The 16,391-nt window shown below is 27.7% G+C and overlaps 1 protein-coding gene across 1 annotated transcript in view; it reads left to right on the forward strand.

Moving 5' to 3' along the window:
- Window positions 1-16,391, forward strand: part of LOC142332163 (uncharacterized) — a 100,141-nt gene that overhangs the window by 21,506 nt on the left and 62,244 nt on the right. Inside the window, exons 8-14 of the mRNA XM_075378438.1 lie at window positions 304-321; window positions 1,303-1,344; window positions 3,926-3,964; window positions 6,673-6,699; window positions 10,655-10,690; window positions 12,385-12,408; window positions 15,175-15,219. Coding sequence (XP_075234553.1) covers window positions 304-321; window positions 1,303-1,344; window positions 3,926-3,964; window positions 6,673-6,699; window positions 10,655-10,690; window positions 12,385-12,408; window positions 15,175-15,219 — 231 coding nt within the window. The remainder of the gene's footprint in view (window positions 1-303; window positions 322-1,302; window positions 1,345-3,925; window positions 3,965-6,672; window positions 6,700-10,654; window positions 10,691-12,384; window positions 12,409-15,174; window positions 15,220-16,391) is intronic.

Genomic DNA, 16,391 nt, shown 5'->3' on the forward strand with positions numbered 1-16,391 from the left:
GACCGATGTAAAATACAAAAGTTTAAAAAATATGTAAGAAGAAAGAAAATTTAATAACTGCATTTTTCAGTTGTGTTTGATTTAAACGGGTATCATTTGTGTATGTGACCCAGAAAAGATGTTAAAAAAAACAGCTAACAGTTATATTTCTTTCAACTTATCTTTACTGTGTGTATATATATATATATATATATATATATATATATATATGTGTGTGTGTGTGTGTGTGTGTGTGTGTAAAAGTATATAAAAGTACACTAGAATGTATTTTTAAAATTAATTAATTTTATTTTTATTTTTCAGAGTATTACTGGCTACAAGGTAAGTAACTGTTTCCTGATTGATTATAATTTAATGACAAATTAGAAAATGATTTCTTCAATTGTAGTGCACTAAACATCTAAATAAATCTTTTACTCTAATTGATAAAAGGTTAAGTCACTATTATACATTACATAGATCATTTCAGAATTAGGAGGTCCGTGGGATAAAAATTTCATAGCGTAAAAAAAACTAGAAAAACTAAGATTTCATAGGATAAAATTAGTTATTTCATGTATAAAAAAGAACTACCCCACTGTTTGCTTGATGGACTTCATCCAACCACAATTTCCCTTGGAAAATTGGTCAGAACAGCATCACAAAAAATACAATTAATTACAAATGAGAAATAGGTGTAGTTAAAGTTTATATTAACTACTTAAACTATAAACTCATGAAAAATTGTTTTTTAGGTAAATACATGAAGAAACTAATATAAAACAATTAAAAAAATATATAAAAAACTAATATGAAAAACAGCAAAAAAATAAATCGCAATTCAGAAGGTAATACAAACATTTTGTGCACATATTTTGTGTAACAATATAGATGCAGAAAGTTAGGTTTTTCTTTAAACTTCTTAATTAATATTATTTAAAAATTCATCAAAAAAGAAATATTTATTCTTTCTGTAAAAGAAAATCTTTTAATTGTGTTTTTAAAAAAAAAGTAGTGGAAGGTATTTTAAATAATGGTTCAGAATTCATTAAAAATAGGAATGAATCATGCAGAGTAATTTCAAAGATGGGAAAATTATTCATTTAGAAATACTATACTTTTTTGGGTGGGGTTTCATTATTTAATTTTTGGAGCTGTTAAAAATTTGTTTAGAAAATATATTTTATTTAATTTTGGTCATCACTTTATTAATAATGTAATTTGTATTACACATATGCACAACTGTTATTAGTTTTGGTTGAACTACTTTAATTAAATTTTTTAACTTTTTTTATAATAAATTACATTTTTTTTATTTTCTAGGGTGAACATACTGCTCAAGCACTTTATGAATATTTGTTTGCTGTAAGTCACTATTATTTTACAACATTGTTTGTATAGAATTCTAGATTACTTAATTTTGTACTTAGAGGTTGTTTTGCATATGCACCTACAGTATTACTCAAATAGAATGGTAGTGATTATTAGAAGAGATAATGGCTTGGTGCATAAGTAGTTCCAAGGCAGGGAATTTATTTATCCATTGTAACAATGAATGTAATATTCTACTATCCATTTAATTATTAGCTACGGTAAATATAATTTTTATTATAATTAATGAAATTATTTGATGAATTATGATTTAATGTTCTTTTACATACTTCCTTAATAAGAACAAAATCATTATAAATACAGCTGTGATTTGGTTTTTGTAATCATTTCAGATTCTTATGCAACGGAGTAATTCCTTTGCAATTCTTAATCAATTTGTTCACCATTTGTGAAATCTGATTACTGTTATCAAGTTTATTTTATAACAGCATGTCTATTATGTTCTTCTGTTGTAATAAAGATTTCTCTAACTTTTCTTTTTGTGCTAATGTAGCGGGTTCTAATCTAAAGAAGTTATACTGTCGAAGTTCTACTATAGACATTTTTCTACAGCAGCTGCAGAAGCGTGCATATTAATCAACACAAGGGAATTTTTTGTTTATTTCTATGTTATGGTTACACTGCTTGACCAACCCATTCTTTAAGTTGCTTCTATAATGTGAGATTACTGTTCTTTGGTTATGTAGTAATTTTTATGTTATAAATAGTTTTTTGTGAAAGTTTATTTCATTTTTTATTACAAAATCATATTTTTATATTTTTTGTTGTGTATCTTTAATATAAGTAATAATGAATGTAACTCCAAGAAAGCATTTAAAAATGTTTTTCTTTCTGAGCATACCAGTATCACACAATGGCAAACAGCTTCTGAGTGTAGTGTTGGACAATGAATGCTACTTTAAAACAATTTAAAGAAACTGGTTTCTTTTCACTTCAAAGAAAAGTCAAACGTGGCCGTAAAAGAAACACTACTCCAACAAAGGATCTGCTATTTGTGAGAAGAGTAAATTTGATCCAAAATTATCTACTGTGGACTTAATTTTGTAAAACAGGTTCTGTGTTAGATCAGAAATGCACCCAACATAGGTCAGTTTTAATGATGCAGGTCATATAGGACATTAAGGTGGCAGTTACAAGATCTCATAAAACTGTGTAGATTAAACCAGGAAAAAACATTTCATTAGGTTCAGCCAATATTGCAGTGACGAAGTGAGGAGAATGCTGAAATTTTATCCTTATTGAATACAGTTCTTTCATGAGCTAACTAATGCTGATTATATTAAAAGGGTTCACTGTCAGTGGTTCAAGAACTTCATTAGAGGAAACATTTGTATTTTAGGTCGAGTGTTTTTCATAGATGAAGCATGGTTTGACCTTGGTGGGTATGTTACTAGTCAGAACTACTGAAAACCTTCACATCTTCTTTGAATCTCCCCCTACACCCACAAAATATAGTTATATGATGTGCAGTTTCAAGGTGACAATTGGTGGTTGGGTTTTAATTAACCATACATCTCAGGAATGGTTGACCTGAGACTGTACATCTACATTCATACATATCATTCTCGTTCATCCTCTGAAGTAATACATACCTTATGGTGGTTCCAGATACTAAACAAAAAAGAGAAATAATAAGACCTCTGTTTTATGAAAAAAACTGTGGATGCTGCTATCTACCAAAAAATTATCCAACAGCTTTTTCAGGATTTTTTCAGTGGAAGAATCATTTCTAAAGGACTGTGGCCACCAAGATCCCCTGATTTCATTAGTCCAGACTTCTTTCTGTGGGATTACTTAAAAGAAATTGTTTATAGGAGCAATCCACACACCCTGCGGGAATTAAAACCAAATATTACCAATGCTTTCGAAGAAATAGACAGGGTACACCAAGCAAGAATAGCCAAGAACATGATCAAATGTCTTAAAAGTACATAGAAGTAGATGGACATCATTTTCAACACCTGTAAATTATTATGCAGATATTTGCCAATAGACTATTATTTATAGACTAAACTAAGTAATGGAGCCCCTTTTAAGTTGAACATTCCGTACAACATATTCTCTTATTACAAACATTGTTATCAATATTTCTGTTAACATTCCCATTTCCAATAAATGTGGATGATGTTTATCCTTGCATTCTGTATTTTAGTTGTTTAAGAAAACAACACTATCCACTTTATAAGACACTCCCAAGTAATTGATCTTATTCTCATGCAATATAGATAGATATAAATGTAAAGCTCCCCTTTCAAGTTTTATCTCATTTACTCCAGCTTTCCTTGATTTGATAAAAATAATGATTTTTACTAAACTTTCAAGGTATGTTTCTAGTATCATAAACTTTACGTACTAGTATGTTTCATCTACTTAATTTTACTTCTTATAAATAACATGGTAATTCAGATGGTCATAAGAAAAAAACCAATAGAAATTAAGAATTTATTTTATTTAATACTGTTTATTTTTTAACAATTTAATAAAATAGAAAGGTTGCAGTTGTGCTGAGTTCTGTATAAAATATTTTGATCAACACTGATTTATTTTTTCATAGATTGGATCACACAAACAGACTGTCAAGCAAGTATCTCTGGTGAGTGTATTATTAAAATTATTTATAAAATTTTTAAGTTACAAAAAATCCAATTTTTAGGTATAACCATTAGGCAGCAGACAAAGGAAGATACATAACTTTCAAATAATTCATCAACATATGTCAATTAAACTCAAAAAACAGCAACTTAACCACCAAACACAGTAAGAAAAAACCTAAAAAATCTGTTGTAGAACCATATGACTTCTTTGTATGCCTATTAAATTACATATACACATTTTTTGCTGCACTTCATTTAAACTTATTTCATTTGAAAGTGAAATACGATCCTTCAATTCTTTAATAAAGTGGACAGTTACACAATTGCTAAAATATTTGTTTTTATTAACATCAAATTTATCAAAATTATTCAACAATCGTGCATGAATTATTAGGATACTGTAAAAGTCCCTTTATTACTCATACTACTAGATCAGTATTATTCGTATCTTTGTGAGTTGCTGATTAACAAGTTTCATATTTCCAGTGTGTCATATAAATAAAAGGTAATAATAATCACTGATAGACAAAAAAAAAATTATTTTAATGTTTTTCTAAGTGTGATAAAATTTCTTGAACTGCTTTTTTGTGTACATTACAGATCTGTAAATAAATTTTTTCGATCACCCTTATTTTTAAATAAATTACACTTCAAACAAAATTAAGGGAAAATATAGTTAAAATCTATAATTTTGCATGGACATACCTATCTCAGAATGATTTTACTGATGCTTTTCTTTTATAAATAGCCTCAGGCACATCTGCAATTAATGTCCAACAGTAATCGGCTAGTATGTTAGTATTCCGTTTTCCTTTACAGCAGCTTTCCATCACCGAAAATGTCTTGGTGAAAACGTTCACCGTGTTCGTCACTTAGGTCTCCAAGGTTGTCCGGGAAAAAATTCAGATGTGAGTGGAGGAGATATTTTCAAAGACATATTAGATACCATAGCTCTGTATGAAGTAAGTTGATTAATAATATCATGGTAATTGTCAGATTTTTGTTTGCCGAGAAAATTTTTGCAAACGTCTTTATATGAAGCCCAAGCTGCACTTTCTAATTTAACATTGACTTAAATACATCATCTTTGACCAACTTTCTTAGGACAAACAAGTATTTCTTCTTTAATTTTTCCTTCGCTTACATTCGGAAATTTCTGCCTGATGTACAAAAATCTTTAACTTCTTGAGTCTCCCAGTTGGCTGTTCACATCAGATGGTAGCGCAGTAACATTTTCTCTGCAGCTGGAATGTTAATAGTAAATTTATGTTTATGAATATGTTATCTCAAATGATTCTTGGAGGCCAAATTCACTTCAAATCACTTACACTATACATATTTTGTAAACTGTCTACCAAACTCCAATGCTTGTTGTGTTAAACCAATTGTAAAACTTAATATATATTCCATAAAGATAAATAATTTTAGTTAATGATAAAAACAGTGATTACATATATGTAAAAGATTGTACTTTTTATCATAGTGGGGTTACATTTTATAGTGAGTTGAAGAAGAATTTTCTTTACATTTTGAAATATGAGTATGTAAATACCATTCACTTAAATTTGAATAGAACAGTTAGGTAAAAATGTCCGTTCGTAACGATGCTGCAAGATGGAACTTGAAAACAAAATAGAATAACGAAAGTCGGTGTTCTTCCGCCAGATTTTTTTTTAGTAATCTCAAATAGATAAAATCTAAATCTTGCAGGTTGTGGTTCTTGATTTTCCGGTAATTTTAAGAATTCAGTAAATTTTTTTTTTAAATTGCAACGATTCACCTTTCGCCAACTGCAATGGAAAAACATGTTACTGCCTCGTATAAAAAAAATTTGGTCTTAACTATAAGTCCGCACATTTCTATCAGTGGAAGAATAATGATGAAACTACCTGCACGAGTTTCAAAGGGTCTATAAAAATGTGGTTGTTTAGAATATTACAGACTAATTTAAATTCGAGATTAATTCACCAAACTGTAGAAAAAAACATCTACATTATCGTTAAGTAATTACATAAAACAGTTATTTGAAATTTTAATATGAAGTTAAAATTATATGCTTATTTTAAATTGCTGTAATGTAACTATTAAAAATTGGAATTTTTATATGAAGGTTGGCAGCACTATATGAGAGACGTGCTTAAAATTTTATGCAGTTCGTTTAGATGTCGGTTGATGTTGTTCTAATTTATTGTAATTTGTTTTCGGTCGTGAACGCAAATTTAGTTTAAACCCAACCAGATTATTGAGCTCGGTTGGAATAATGGATTCTGGTATGTTTTACATTTAATTTAATGCCATTAATAAAGTAATAAGCGTAGAAATATTCATTTCCAGAACTGTTGTATGTATAACAAATACTTGTAAATGCTTTTTAAAATGTAAAGCAGAAATTCCATATTACGTCGTTTTCACACTAGATAAGTTACTTATGTGGTCGTAAGCTACGACTGCTAGATTAATAACAGACTCCTGTCTAGATTGATTCAACTGAAATATAGCAAAGATAACGTATGTAGAAATGATAACGAAATGACTTGTTAACGATGTTGTTTTTCGGTGTATATAATGACAGTGAATTTGGTTTTAGTTTTTTACTCATCACTTATGAGATTTAATTTGAGATTTCAGTTATTTAAGAGTAATAAAATTAGTTAAGCATTAAAAATTATTTGATTTGCCTGTAATGTTTGTTAATTTTATTTTACAGGCCATGAAGCATGTCTGCGAGCACTATGTAGGCTAAGTATACTTTTACGTTTCTTGTCTTAAAACATTTTGTAATGAATTTTAGTTTATTCATTTACTTTCAGTTCTTTTAATTGGCATTCGTATTTTTATTCTTAGGTTCTCTAATTGGTTAGTTATTATTTTCTATAAATTTTTTTAATCATGTTTTTTAATTGCTTTTTTAATGGAAATGGATGTTTTTTTGCATTTGAAGTGAGCATTATTAATATGAAAAACTAAGTACGAGTTGTAGTGTTTATTAAATCAAAAATTTCTGTATTAAAAATATAGATTTTGAAAACTTTTTGAGTGATACATCCATTTTTTATTGATCATTAGTTTGCATATTACATAATGTTTTATATATTTATTACTTTATACAAAGTTGGTTTATTTTGAAAATTTTAACCATTACATAAGTTTAATTATGGCCAATTATATATGTATAAATTACATAATGAGAACTAGATTAGGGTAAATTATTATTTTTGGGCAACATTTGCTTTGATTTCTGAATATGTTAAGAGAGAAAAAAATAATTTCTATGTTTAATATTTATTTCTACTCAACTAATAACGTTTTTTTTTTAATATGAAAGTGACTATTGAAAAATGAAAACAAATTGTATTTGTTCCCAAATTGATATCTATAATTTATCACAAAAACGGGATCATACTATCATAGGGATATTCTGCTTATTGCTGCAGTTTAAAAGCGCTGAAACTCAGAGTTTTAATTTCAGTGAAAATAATTGCACTTAGTTTATAAACATTTTGAATTTTTTTTTTTTTTTGTCTTCAGTCATTTGACTGGTTTGATGCAGCTCTCAAAGATTCCCTATCTAGTGCTAGTCGTTTCATTTCGGTATACCCTCTACATCCTACATCCCTAACAATTTGTTTTACATATTCTAAACGTGGCCTGCCTACACAATTTTTCCCTTCTACCTGTCCTTCCAATATTAAAGCGACTATTCCAGGATGCCTTATTATGTGGCCAATAAGTCTGTCTCTTCTTTTAACTATATTATTCCAAATGCTTCTTTCTTCATCTATTTGCCGCAATACCTCTTCATTTGTCACTTAATCCACCCATCTGATTTTTAACATTCTCCTATAGCACCACATTTCAAAAGCTTCTAATCTTTTCTTCTCAGATACACCGATTGTCCAAGTTTCACTTCCATATAAAGCGACACTCCAAACATACACTTTCAAAAATCTTTTCCTGACATTTAAATTAATTTTTGATGTAAACAAATTATATTTCTTACTGAAGGCTCGTTTAGCTTGTGCTATTCGGCATTTTATATCGCTCCTGCTTCGTCCATCTTTAGTAATTCTAATTCCCAAATAACAAAATTCTTCTACCTCCATAATCTTTTCTCCTCCTATTTTCACATTCAGTGGTCCATCTTGTTATTTCTACTACATTTCATTACTTTTGTTTTGTTCTTGTTTATTTTCATGCGTAGGATTTCATCTATGCCGTTCATTGTTTCTTCTAAATCCTTTTTACTTTCGGCTAGAATTACTATATCATCAGCAAATCGAAGCATCTTTATCTTTTCACCTTGTACTGTTACTCCGAATCTAAATTGTTCTTTAACATCATTAACTGCTAGTTCCATGTAAAGATTAGAAAGTAACGGAGATAGGGAACATCCTTGTCGAACTCCCTTTCTTATTACGGCTTCTTTCTTATGTTCTTCAATTGTTACTGTTGCTGTTTGGTTCCTGTACATGTTAGCAATTGTTCTTCTATCTCTGTATTTGAACCCTAATTTTTTTTAAATGCTGAACATTTTATTCCAGTCTACGTTATTGAATGCCTTTTCTAGGTCTATAAACGCCAAGTATGTTGGTTTGTTTTTCTTTAATCTTCCTTCTACTATTAATCTGAGGCCTAAAATTGCTTCCCTTGTCCCTATACTTTTCCTGAAACCAAATTGGTCTTCTCCTAACACTTCTTCCACCCTTCTCTCAATTCTTCTGTATAGAATTCTAGTTAAGATTTTTGATGCATGACTATTTTGATGCATGGAAATTCCCCTTTTTCATAAATATTACACACCAGTTTGTATAATCTATCAATCGCTTCCTCACCTGCACTGCGCAGTAATTCTAGAGGTATTCCGTCTATTCCAGGAGCCTTTCTGATATTTAAATCTTTTAATGCTCTCTTAAATTCAGATCTCAGTATTGTTTCTCCCATTTCATCCTCCTCAACTTCCTCTTCTTCCTCTATAACAACATTTTCTAATTCATTTCCTCGATATAACTCTTCAATATATTCCACCCATCTATCGACTTTACCTTTCGTATTATATATTGGTGTACCATCTTTGTTTAACACATTATTAGATTTTAGTTTATGTACCCCAAAATTTTCCTTAACTTTCCTGTATGCTCCGTCTATTTTACCAATGTTCATTTCTCTTTCCACTTCTGAACACTTTTCTTTAATCCACTCTTCTTTCGCCAGTTTGCACTTCCTGTTTATAGCATTTCGTAATTGCCGATAGTTCCTTTTACTTTCTTCATCACTAGCATTCTTATATTTTCTACGTTCATCCATCAGCTGCAATATATCGTCTGAAACCCAAGGTTTTCTACCAGTTCTCTTTATTCCGCCTAAGTTTGCTTCTGCTGATTTAAGAATTTCCTTTTTAACATTCTCCCATTCTTCTTCTACATTCTCTACCTTATCTTTTTTACTCAGACCTCTTGCGATGTCCTCCTCAAAAATCTTCTTTACCTCCTCTTCCTCAAGCTTCTCTAAATTCCACCGATTCATCTGACACCTTTTCTTCAGGTTTTTAAACCCCAATCTACATTTCATTATCACCAAATTATGGTCGCTATCAATGTATGCTCCAGGGTAAGTTTTGCAGTCAACGAGATTGATTTCTAAATCTTTGCTTAACCATGATATAATCTATCTGATACCTTGCAGTATCGCCTGGTTTTTTCCAAGTGTATATTCTTCTATTCTGATTTATAAATTGGGTGTTGGCAATTACTAAATTATACTTCGTGCAAAACTCTATAATTCGGTCCCTCTTTCATTCCTTTTGCCCAGCCCGTATTCACCCACTATATTTCCTTCCTTGCCTTTTCCAATGCTTGCATTCCCATCTCCAACTATTATTAAATTTTCATCTCCTTTTACATTCATTTTGAATTATATTATTAAAATTATTATAAATTATATAAAATTATTATTTTTTTAAATTTTAAAGCTTATTTGAAAATTAGTTTCAGGGAAAACTGTTTTGTTTTAATATTTACGCATGTTTCTATTTCTAACTGAAGTTGATTGCTTATGGAGTCAGGAGGCTACATAATTACTTAATTTGATAAAAAAATTAGAAAAATATTTTTTATCATAATATCACTCCTGAATTTAAGTATATAATTTATTATTTCTTTATGCAGCAGTTAAAAAAGTATACTTTTGTTCGTGTTTGTGAAAAACATTGTCATCTAAATTTCATGAAAAAATAGCTAAGCTATTTTTGTTAGCCGATAACTAAAGATTTCTTTCATTCGTTTTATTAAAAACAGTCATAATAAAGATCATCTGTGTTCTGAAATAATTCTGGAGACTTGCACAACACAGAAGCACATTCAGATCTTGCTTTGTAAAAAAGATTTATTAGTTCAAATTGATAAAAAGTTTCCACAGTGAAATTATTTTTAATTTGGTTAAGAACAAAAGTTGGAATGTTATCTAATAAGATCCAGTAAGTGCTATTATCTAGATGGTTTGAATAAGAATTAAATCAACATTGAAGTGTATACCGCTTGATTCATTCTTACTGATTTTAAACCACAATTGACTTGATGCACCAAGCAGAGCTTAGGTCAGATTATCAAAGTTAAGATGAAATCTACTTTTTTTTTAATAATATTTAATAAAAGTTTATTTGTTTTTTAATTATTTATTTTTTCTTTTTGCAGAAATCAAATAAAGAATTGCCAAAAGCTGTAAAAAGAGTAAGAATATTTTAATATATTTTTGTTAATTTTAAGTATGTAGTTAAAAAAAGTTATCCAGGTTTTAGTATATTTATATTTGTTCAAAATAATTTATATATTATAATAAAAAGATTGTTAATTTACAATGAGCAAAAAAGACCATTATGTTCAATAGTAGTTGACAATAATGGGTTGTATTAGGTTGTACTTTTCTGAAACATTAGTTGCAACATGTTTTTTTTCAATACAGTACACAGACAAAAATTATCCTGTTCCTTAGAGTTATGTTTTTTTACAGTTTACAGCATTAAAATTTCTTCTTATTTTTTTTTTTAATAGTTATGATTCAAATTGTAAACTGGTGAAAAGTAGATTTATATAAAATAATATTTCCAGTTACCAACAATTTTTAATGTAATTATCCGACCACTTTCAGAGACACTTCTCCATCAGCAGGGATTATATGAAGTTACTAATTTAATATTCATGTATATAATTTTTTACGTATAATTATATTTAAACTGAATTTAAAATTGTTATATTCATAATAGTTGATTGTTAAATAATAAAATAAGTTATAAGTTAATAAAAATGTAACATCAGGTCTGTAAAATTTCAATCTTTAGCAATAGTTGTAAACATTTTACAGATATGATGTTACATTTTTAATAATGTTTAACTTATTTTATTATTTGACAATCTACTATTATGAACATAACAATTTTAAATTCAATTTAATTGTAATTATACATAAAAGATTATATATACTTGAATATTAAATTAATAACTTCATATAATTCATGATGATGGAGAAGTGACTGCAAAAGCACTTGGATACTTATATTAAAAATCGTTGGTAAGTGGAAATATTATTTTACATAATAGTAATACCAATTATGCCAAATGTTTGTAAAATTAAATCTGAAAAGTAGATTACTTTATATGCATAATTTAGCAAAAAAAAAGAAAAAAATTAATATGATATAAAACAGTTTTTTTCTATCAAATGATAAAAACTGCTTGTATTTTCCCTACAAAAGGCACCATAAACCCACTGTTCAAGAAGTTAATGGCCAACATGATTTTTCTGATGAGAGAATAAGTTCTCGTCAGTTTCTATATATACAGTACCAGGACCACTGCTAGGAATTGGATTTTTCAACAAGTAATAACTATCATTTTACGCATTAATTTCAAGTTGTTTTTGTAAAATTTTACGGTGATCAATTTTTGCAACCACTAATATGTAAAACACAATATTTGATAAAATGCCAGTTTCACAGTTATACACAAAACAATATGATCTTCAAAAAATTTGATTGTGTCTTCTTCATTTTAATACTTTCACAGAACAAATGAAATTCATTTCAACAACTCAATTTTTATTATCAATCTGTTGTATAAAAAGGTTGATCACAATCGTTTTCTTTATAATTTTAATTTCAGTATTGTTATTTCATTCCTATTTTTACTCATGGCTGAGTATTTGATTGTTTTTCATTTGATTAAATAACTTCAATATGTGGAAAAAATCTATATATATAAATAAACAAAAAGATCCTTTTTCATCTAACTTGTATAGATTTATAATTGCAAATGAGAAAGTTTTATTCGTAGTAATTATTGGTATTCTTAGTATTGATCAAGTTGTTTGGTTTTTAATCTGGCAATTAAATGTATATTTCTGGTATTAATATAATTTTGTTTTTCAGAATTGGACTGGATTTGCTATCAAAGTAAGTATGTTATATTATTAAAAAAAAAAACAATTTGGTATGTTTTAAACATAAAAATTTAATTTTAGATTAGAGCATTGATGGTAAATTAATTTTTTTTATTTTCTGTTTTATTCATTTGATGCCTGAAATAGACATGATTATTGTTATTTGTTATAGTTTTCCGAATTATAAAGTTTGTTGTGAAAAGTTAATTAATTTTATGAATTATTCTCCTATCCCTCACTACAAGATGAGAGTTTTCATATCTTATGCATTCCTTAGTATATTTTAAATCAATAAAAAATTCTATTATTTAATAATAAAATCATTAAACGTTAATATGTTAATGCTATTAGGCTGTCTTCAATCTATTGTTCTTAATTAAAACCTTTAGATGTGATTACTGGTGTAAAGCATTGACATTCTTGGACCAGTTCCTTACTGAAAAGACCTAATTTCTTTACTTTACTACTGTTGTGTTAGTTCATTGAAAAGAGAATAAAATTTTTCTTTCATTTCATTGATGTTACATTTGAACAGGGTTATTAATAAATAAATAACTTATGCATTAGTCCCTAGTATGGTTAAAGTTTTAGTGACTTTTGCTGTATAATGCAATTTGTCCAGTTAACATGTTAATTATTATTTATGTACTATAAGAAAGTCTACCCGGTATTATAAGTGTGTTCACTGCTGAACTACATGCTATAAATGAGGCTCTAAATACCCGAGCGATGATAACGCACAGGCATTTTTAGCCCCCCAAAAAAAAACTATAAGAAAGTTCTTTTAAGAATGTAAAGTTACAGATTTATGATTTAAATACATCCATGTTTGTTTTGAAAGAATTCAAAGGTTACTTAGAGATTTAGCAGTGGAAATTCTTTGTTTCTCTTCTAAATTTGGAAAGACCTAATGTATTGTTTTAGTTAACATTTTTCTTTAAAAATAAATAAAAGTATTTAAAATATATGAAAGACACATTTCTAGCCATTTTTTTTTTTAACGTATAATTTTGGTGATTATTCATATTTAGATTGTTGTCAAACATTAATAAAACTATTGATAAATATTAAAGCAGTGGCTGACCAAGTAAACACCATCATTGTACTCAATTTGGTTTGGTACGATGACAACAATGTACACTATTCTCAGTGCAATAGCAGAGTACAGTGATTTGCATAGATCTGTACTAGTTTGGTATATGCTTATGTCTAGTATTTGCTTTATTGTTGTATATTCAACTAAGTGAATCACAAGTTATAAAAATATGCAGCTCACTAATTTAAGCCAAAACAACTAATAGACAGTATTTTTTAGTTAAGTATACATATTTATTTTATTTTTAAAAGATTAATTTATTTATAATAACTTTTAAATTTAATAAGGGAAAATTTTTAAAAAATCCACAGCCTTGTTGCAATATAATCCAGCTTCATTTGTTGTTCAGTTAGAAGAAGATTTTTCTTCTAAAATAAGTTTTTATTTTAGTAATTAGTTAATTGATATTTAGTTTTATGAATAATGATATTGTAATAATGAATTATTATTAGATAATAAATATTAGATGTAAAAAAATGTACGTATAAAATTAGCTAGCTAATATGCAGAAATAAATGCTAAATCATATGGAAAATGATTTACTGATTACAGATCTGTCCTGCTGAAATCATGTTTTTCGTTAGATAATTGCTAATTTTATTTCAACAATATAAAGTTTAATTCTGTTGTACCATCTTGAAGTTAGTGTGGCTTTATAATTTTTAAAAAAGTTGACCATATAATTCTTTTAAATGCATATCATATATTACACTGTAATGCTGGTATAAAAAGATGTGCTTCCGTTTTTTCAAACGTTCATTTATTAACATAACCATTTAGATGAGATCAGTCTTCATGAAATGTTCAAAGTCTCCCGGAGATTTTCATCTCAGTAACATTTTACTAAAAAGTTGTTCAATAAAAGTATAATTTCCATTAAAATCATTGGTTTTCAATTCCTCGATCATGAGAATTGTGTACAGATGAAATTTTAGATCTAGGGTAAATATTCTACTCAAACTGATGATAGTATGATACTGTGTAGAATGTTGTTGACTGCACAGAAGAGACTGTGATTGCTTTGACAACTGATTGAATCAGATTGTAATGCCAATGAATGATGATAAGTTAAAATTGTCAGCAAAATTCTTGTCTTGTGCAAGACTATCTTCATAACAGATAGTTTTTTGAAAGCTTTTACCACAAGAGTCCCCCTTACCTATTGTCCATTATTGAGAATAAGATGACATTATAATAATAATAATCACCTTTAGTAATGGTTTTTCAATGAATTTTTCAAAAGTGGATGTCATATAACCTAATATACATCTCCACCTATTTTATTACCATCCCATTGCAGATATTTTAAACAAAAGTTTGTTTTAATGTAATAAAATATTGAAATCGCTCAACAGCTACTCAGATTGCTTCTTTTTTCAAGACATTTGTACTGCTATAACATTAAAGAGCTTTAATATTTTCAAAGTTTAAATTTTATAGTATTCTTTGAAATATTTTTATATAATTCAGGTTCAAATCCTATTTATATTTGTCGTTTTTCATGTAATGGAAAATTTTCTTTCGTCATCAGTAATCGGGTTAGTTCTTCAAGTTACTTAAAAAATAAATACTGATGTTTATGTACTTGAAAATAAAAATTAAATTTTTAGTAGTGTCTGAAATTATTTTATGTTGCTGGATATTGTTTTACTATTATTGAAACATTGTATTTTTATTTTTCAGAACTTTGCCAATTTTAAATCTGAAAAAGACAGAAGTACCTTCATTGTAAGTACAATGTTTGAAGTTATTTTATTAATTGCTTTATATCTTAGATTATTTAATAATCTATTTCTAATTATACATAATAAGTTTGATTTTTTTTCATGGATCAATTCACCACAGAAGCTTGACAATGGGAATATGAAGAATGCCATGCCTGACCGGGATTCAAAAGCTCTCTGCCATGGAGATCAACAGTTTAATTTGTTTATTTTTATTAATTAGTATTTCTCTCTTTTTAATTAGTACACTGTAATTATATTCAAATATGAACAGGCATTTCATAGCTGTAATATATTTAATGAATGCGGTGAGGTGACTTATAGATTATTTGTTAATTTGGTCACTTCCTAATTTTAGCCATGAAAATAATTCCAAAGAAATACCATTTTTTTTTTTATTGAAACTAAAATTGTTAATTTAAAAACAATAATAAAAATGATTAAACGTTTTTATTAATGTCTCCTGAAGACTACTTTTTTCAGTTATTTTAATATATTAACATTTGTCATTTTGTTCTACAAAATGATTGTGAAATGGAAAGGTTTCTTTTGCTGTCAAGAAAAATCTATTTTATTTAATAAGAATACTTCTACATGAAATGCCTTTTTAGTTAAGATATGCATACCTTTTTAATTAAAATACATTTTGATATATAAAATAAACACTACAATAGTCGAATATAAAACTACATGAACCACAAATTTTAAGTTTTATTGTTATTTTTATTTTATTTTAAGTTTATTGTTTGTTAAACAAACAATAAAACATATAAGGTATATTTACTTTTTAACTGATGAGTGATGAAGATAAAATTTAATTATATAGCAAGTATACATTTAATATATGTGATAATGTACCTGATTGTTCTAGTACCTTTTGTACTTCTCACATAATACTTGATGAAATTTGAAGGTGATTAATATTGTTTTACAGATGAAGTTTTCGTAAGTACTTTGCAAGATGGTTACGGGAACAACTTACAAATCCCCCACAAAATGAAAAGAATGGCAGTGGTATTGACTCCTTTAGCAATACTAGAAGAAAGATAGTGAATTTCTTGACAGTATTGTTAATAAGGACAAGATGTGGATTCAGTTCATCAATATTGAGACAAAAGAATAGTCCAGTTAGTGGATGCATACATACTTAACGAACAACCCAAAAAATTCAGATAA

Source organism: Lycorma delicatula, chromosome 11 (assembly GCF_047948215.1).
Source record: "Lycorma delicatula isolate Av1 chromosome 11, ASM4794821v1, whole genome shotgun sequence".
NCBI classification, from domain to species: Eukaryota; Metazoa; Arthropoda; class Insecta; order Hemiptera; family Fulgoridae; genus Lycorma; species Lycorma delicatula.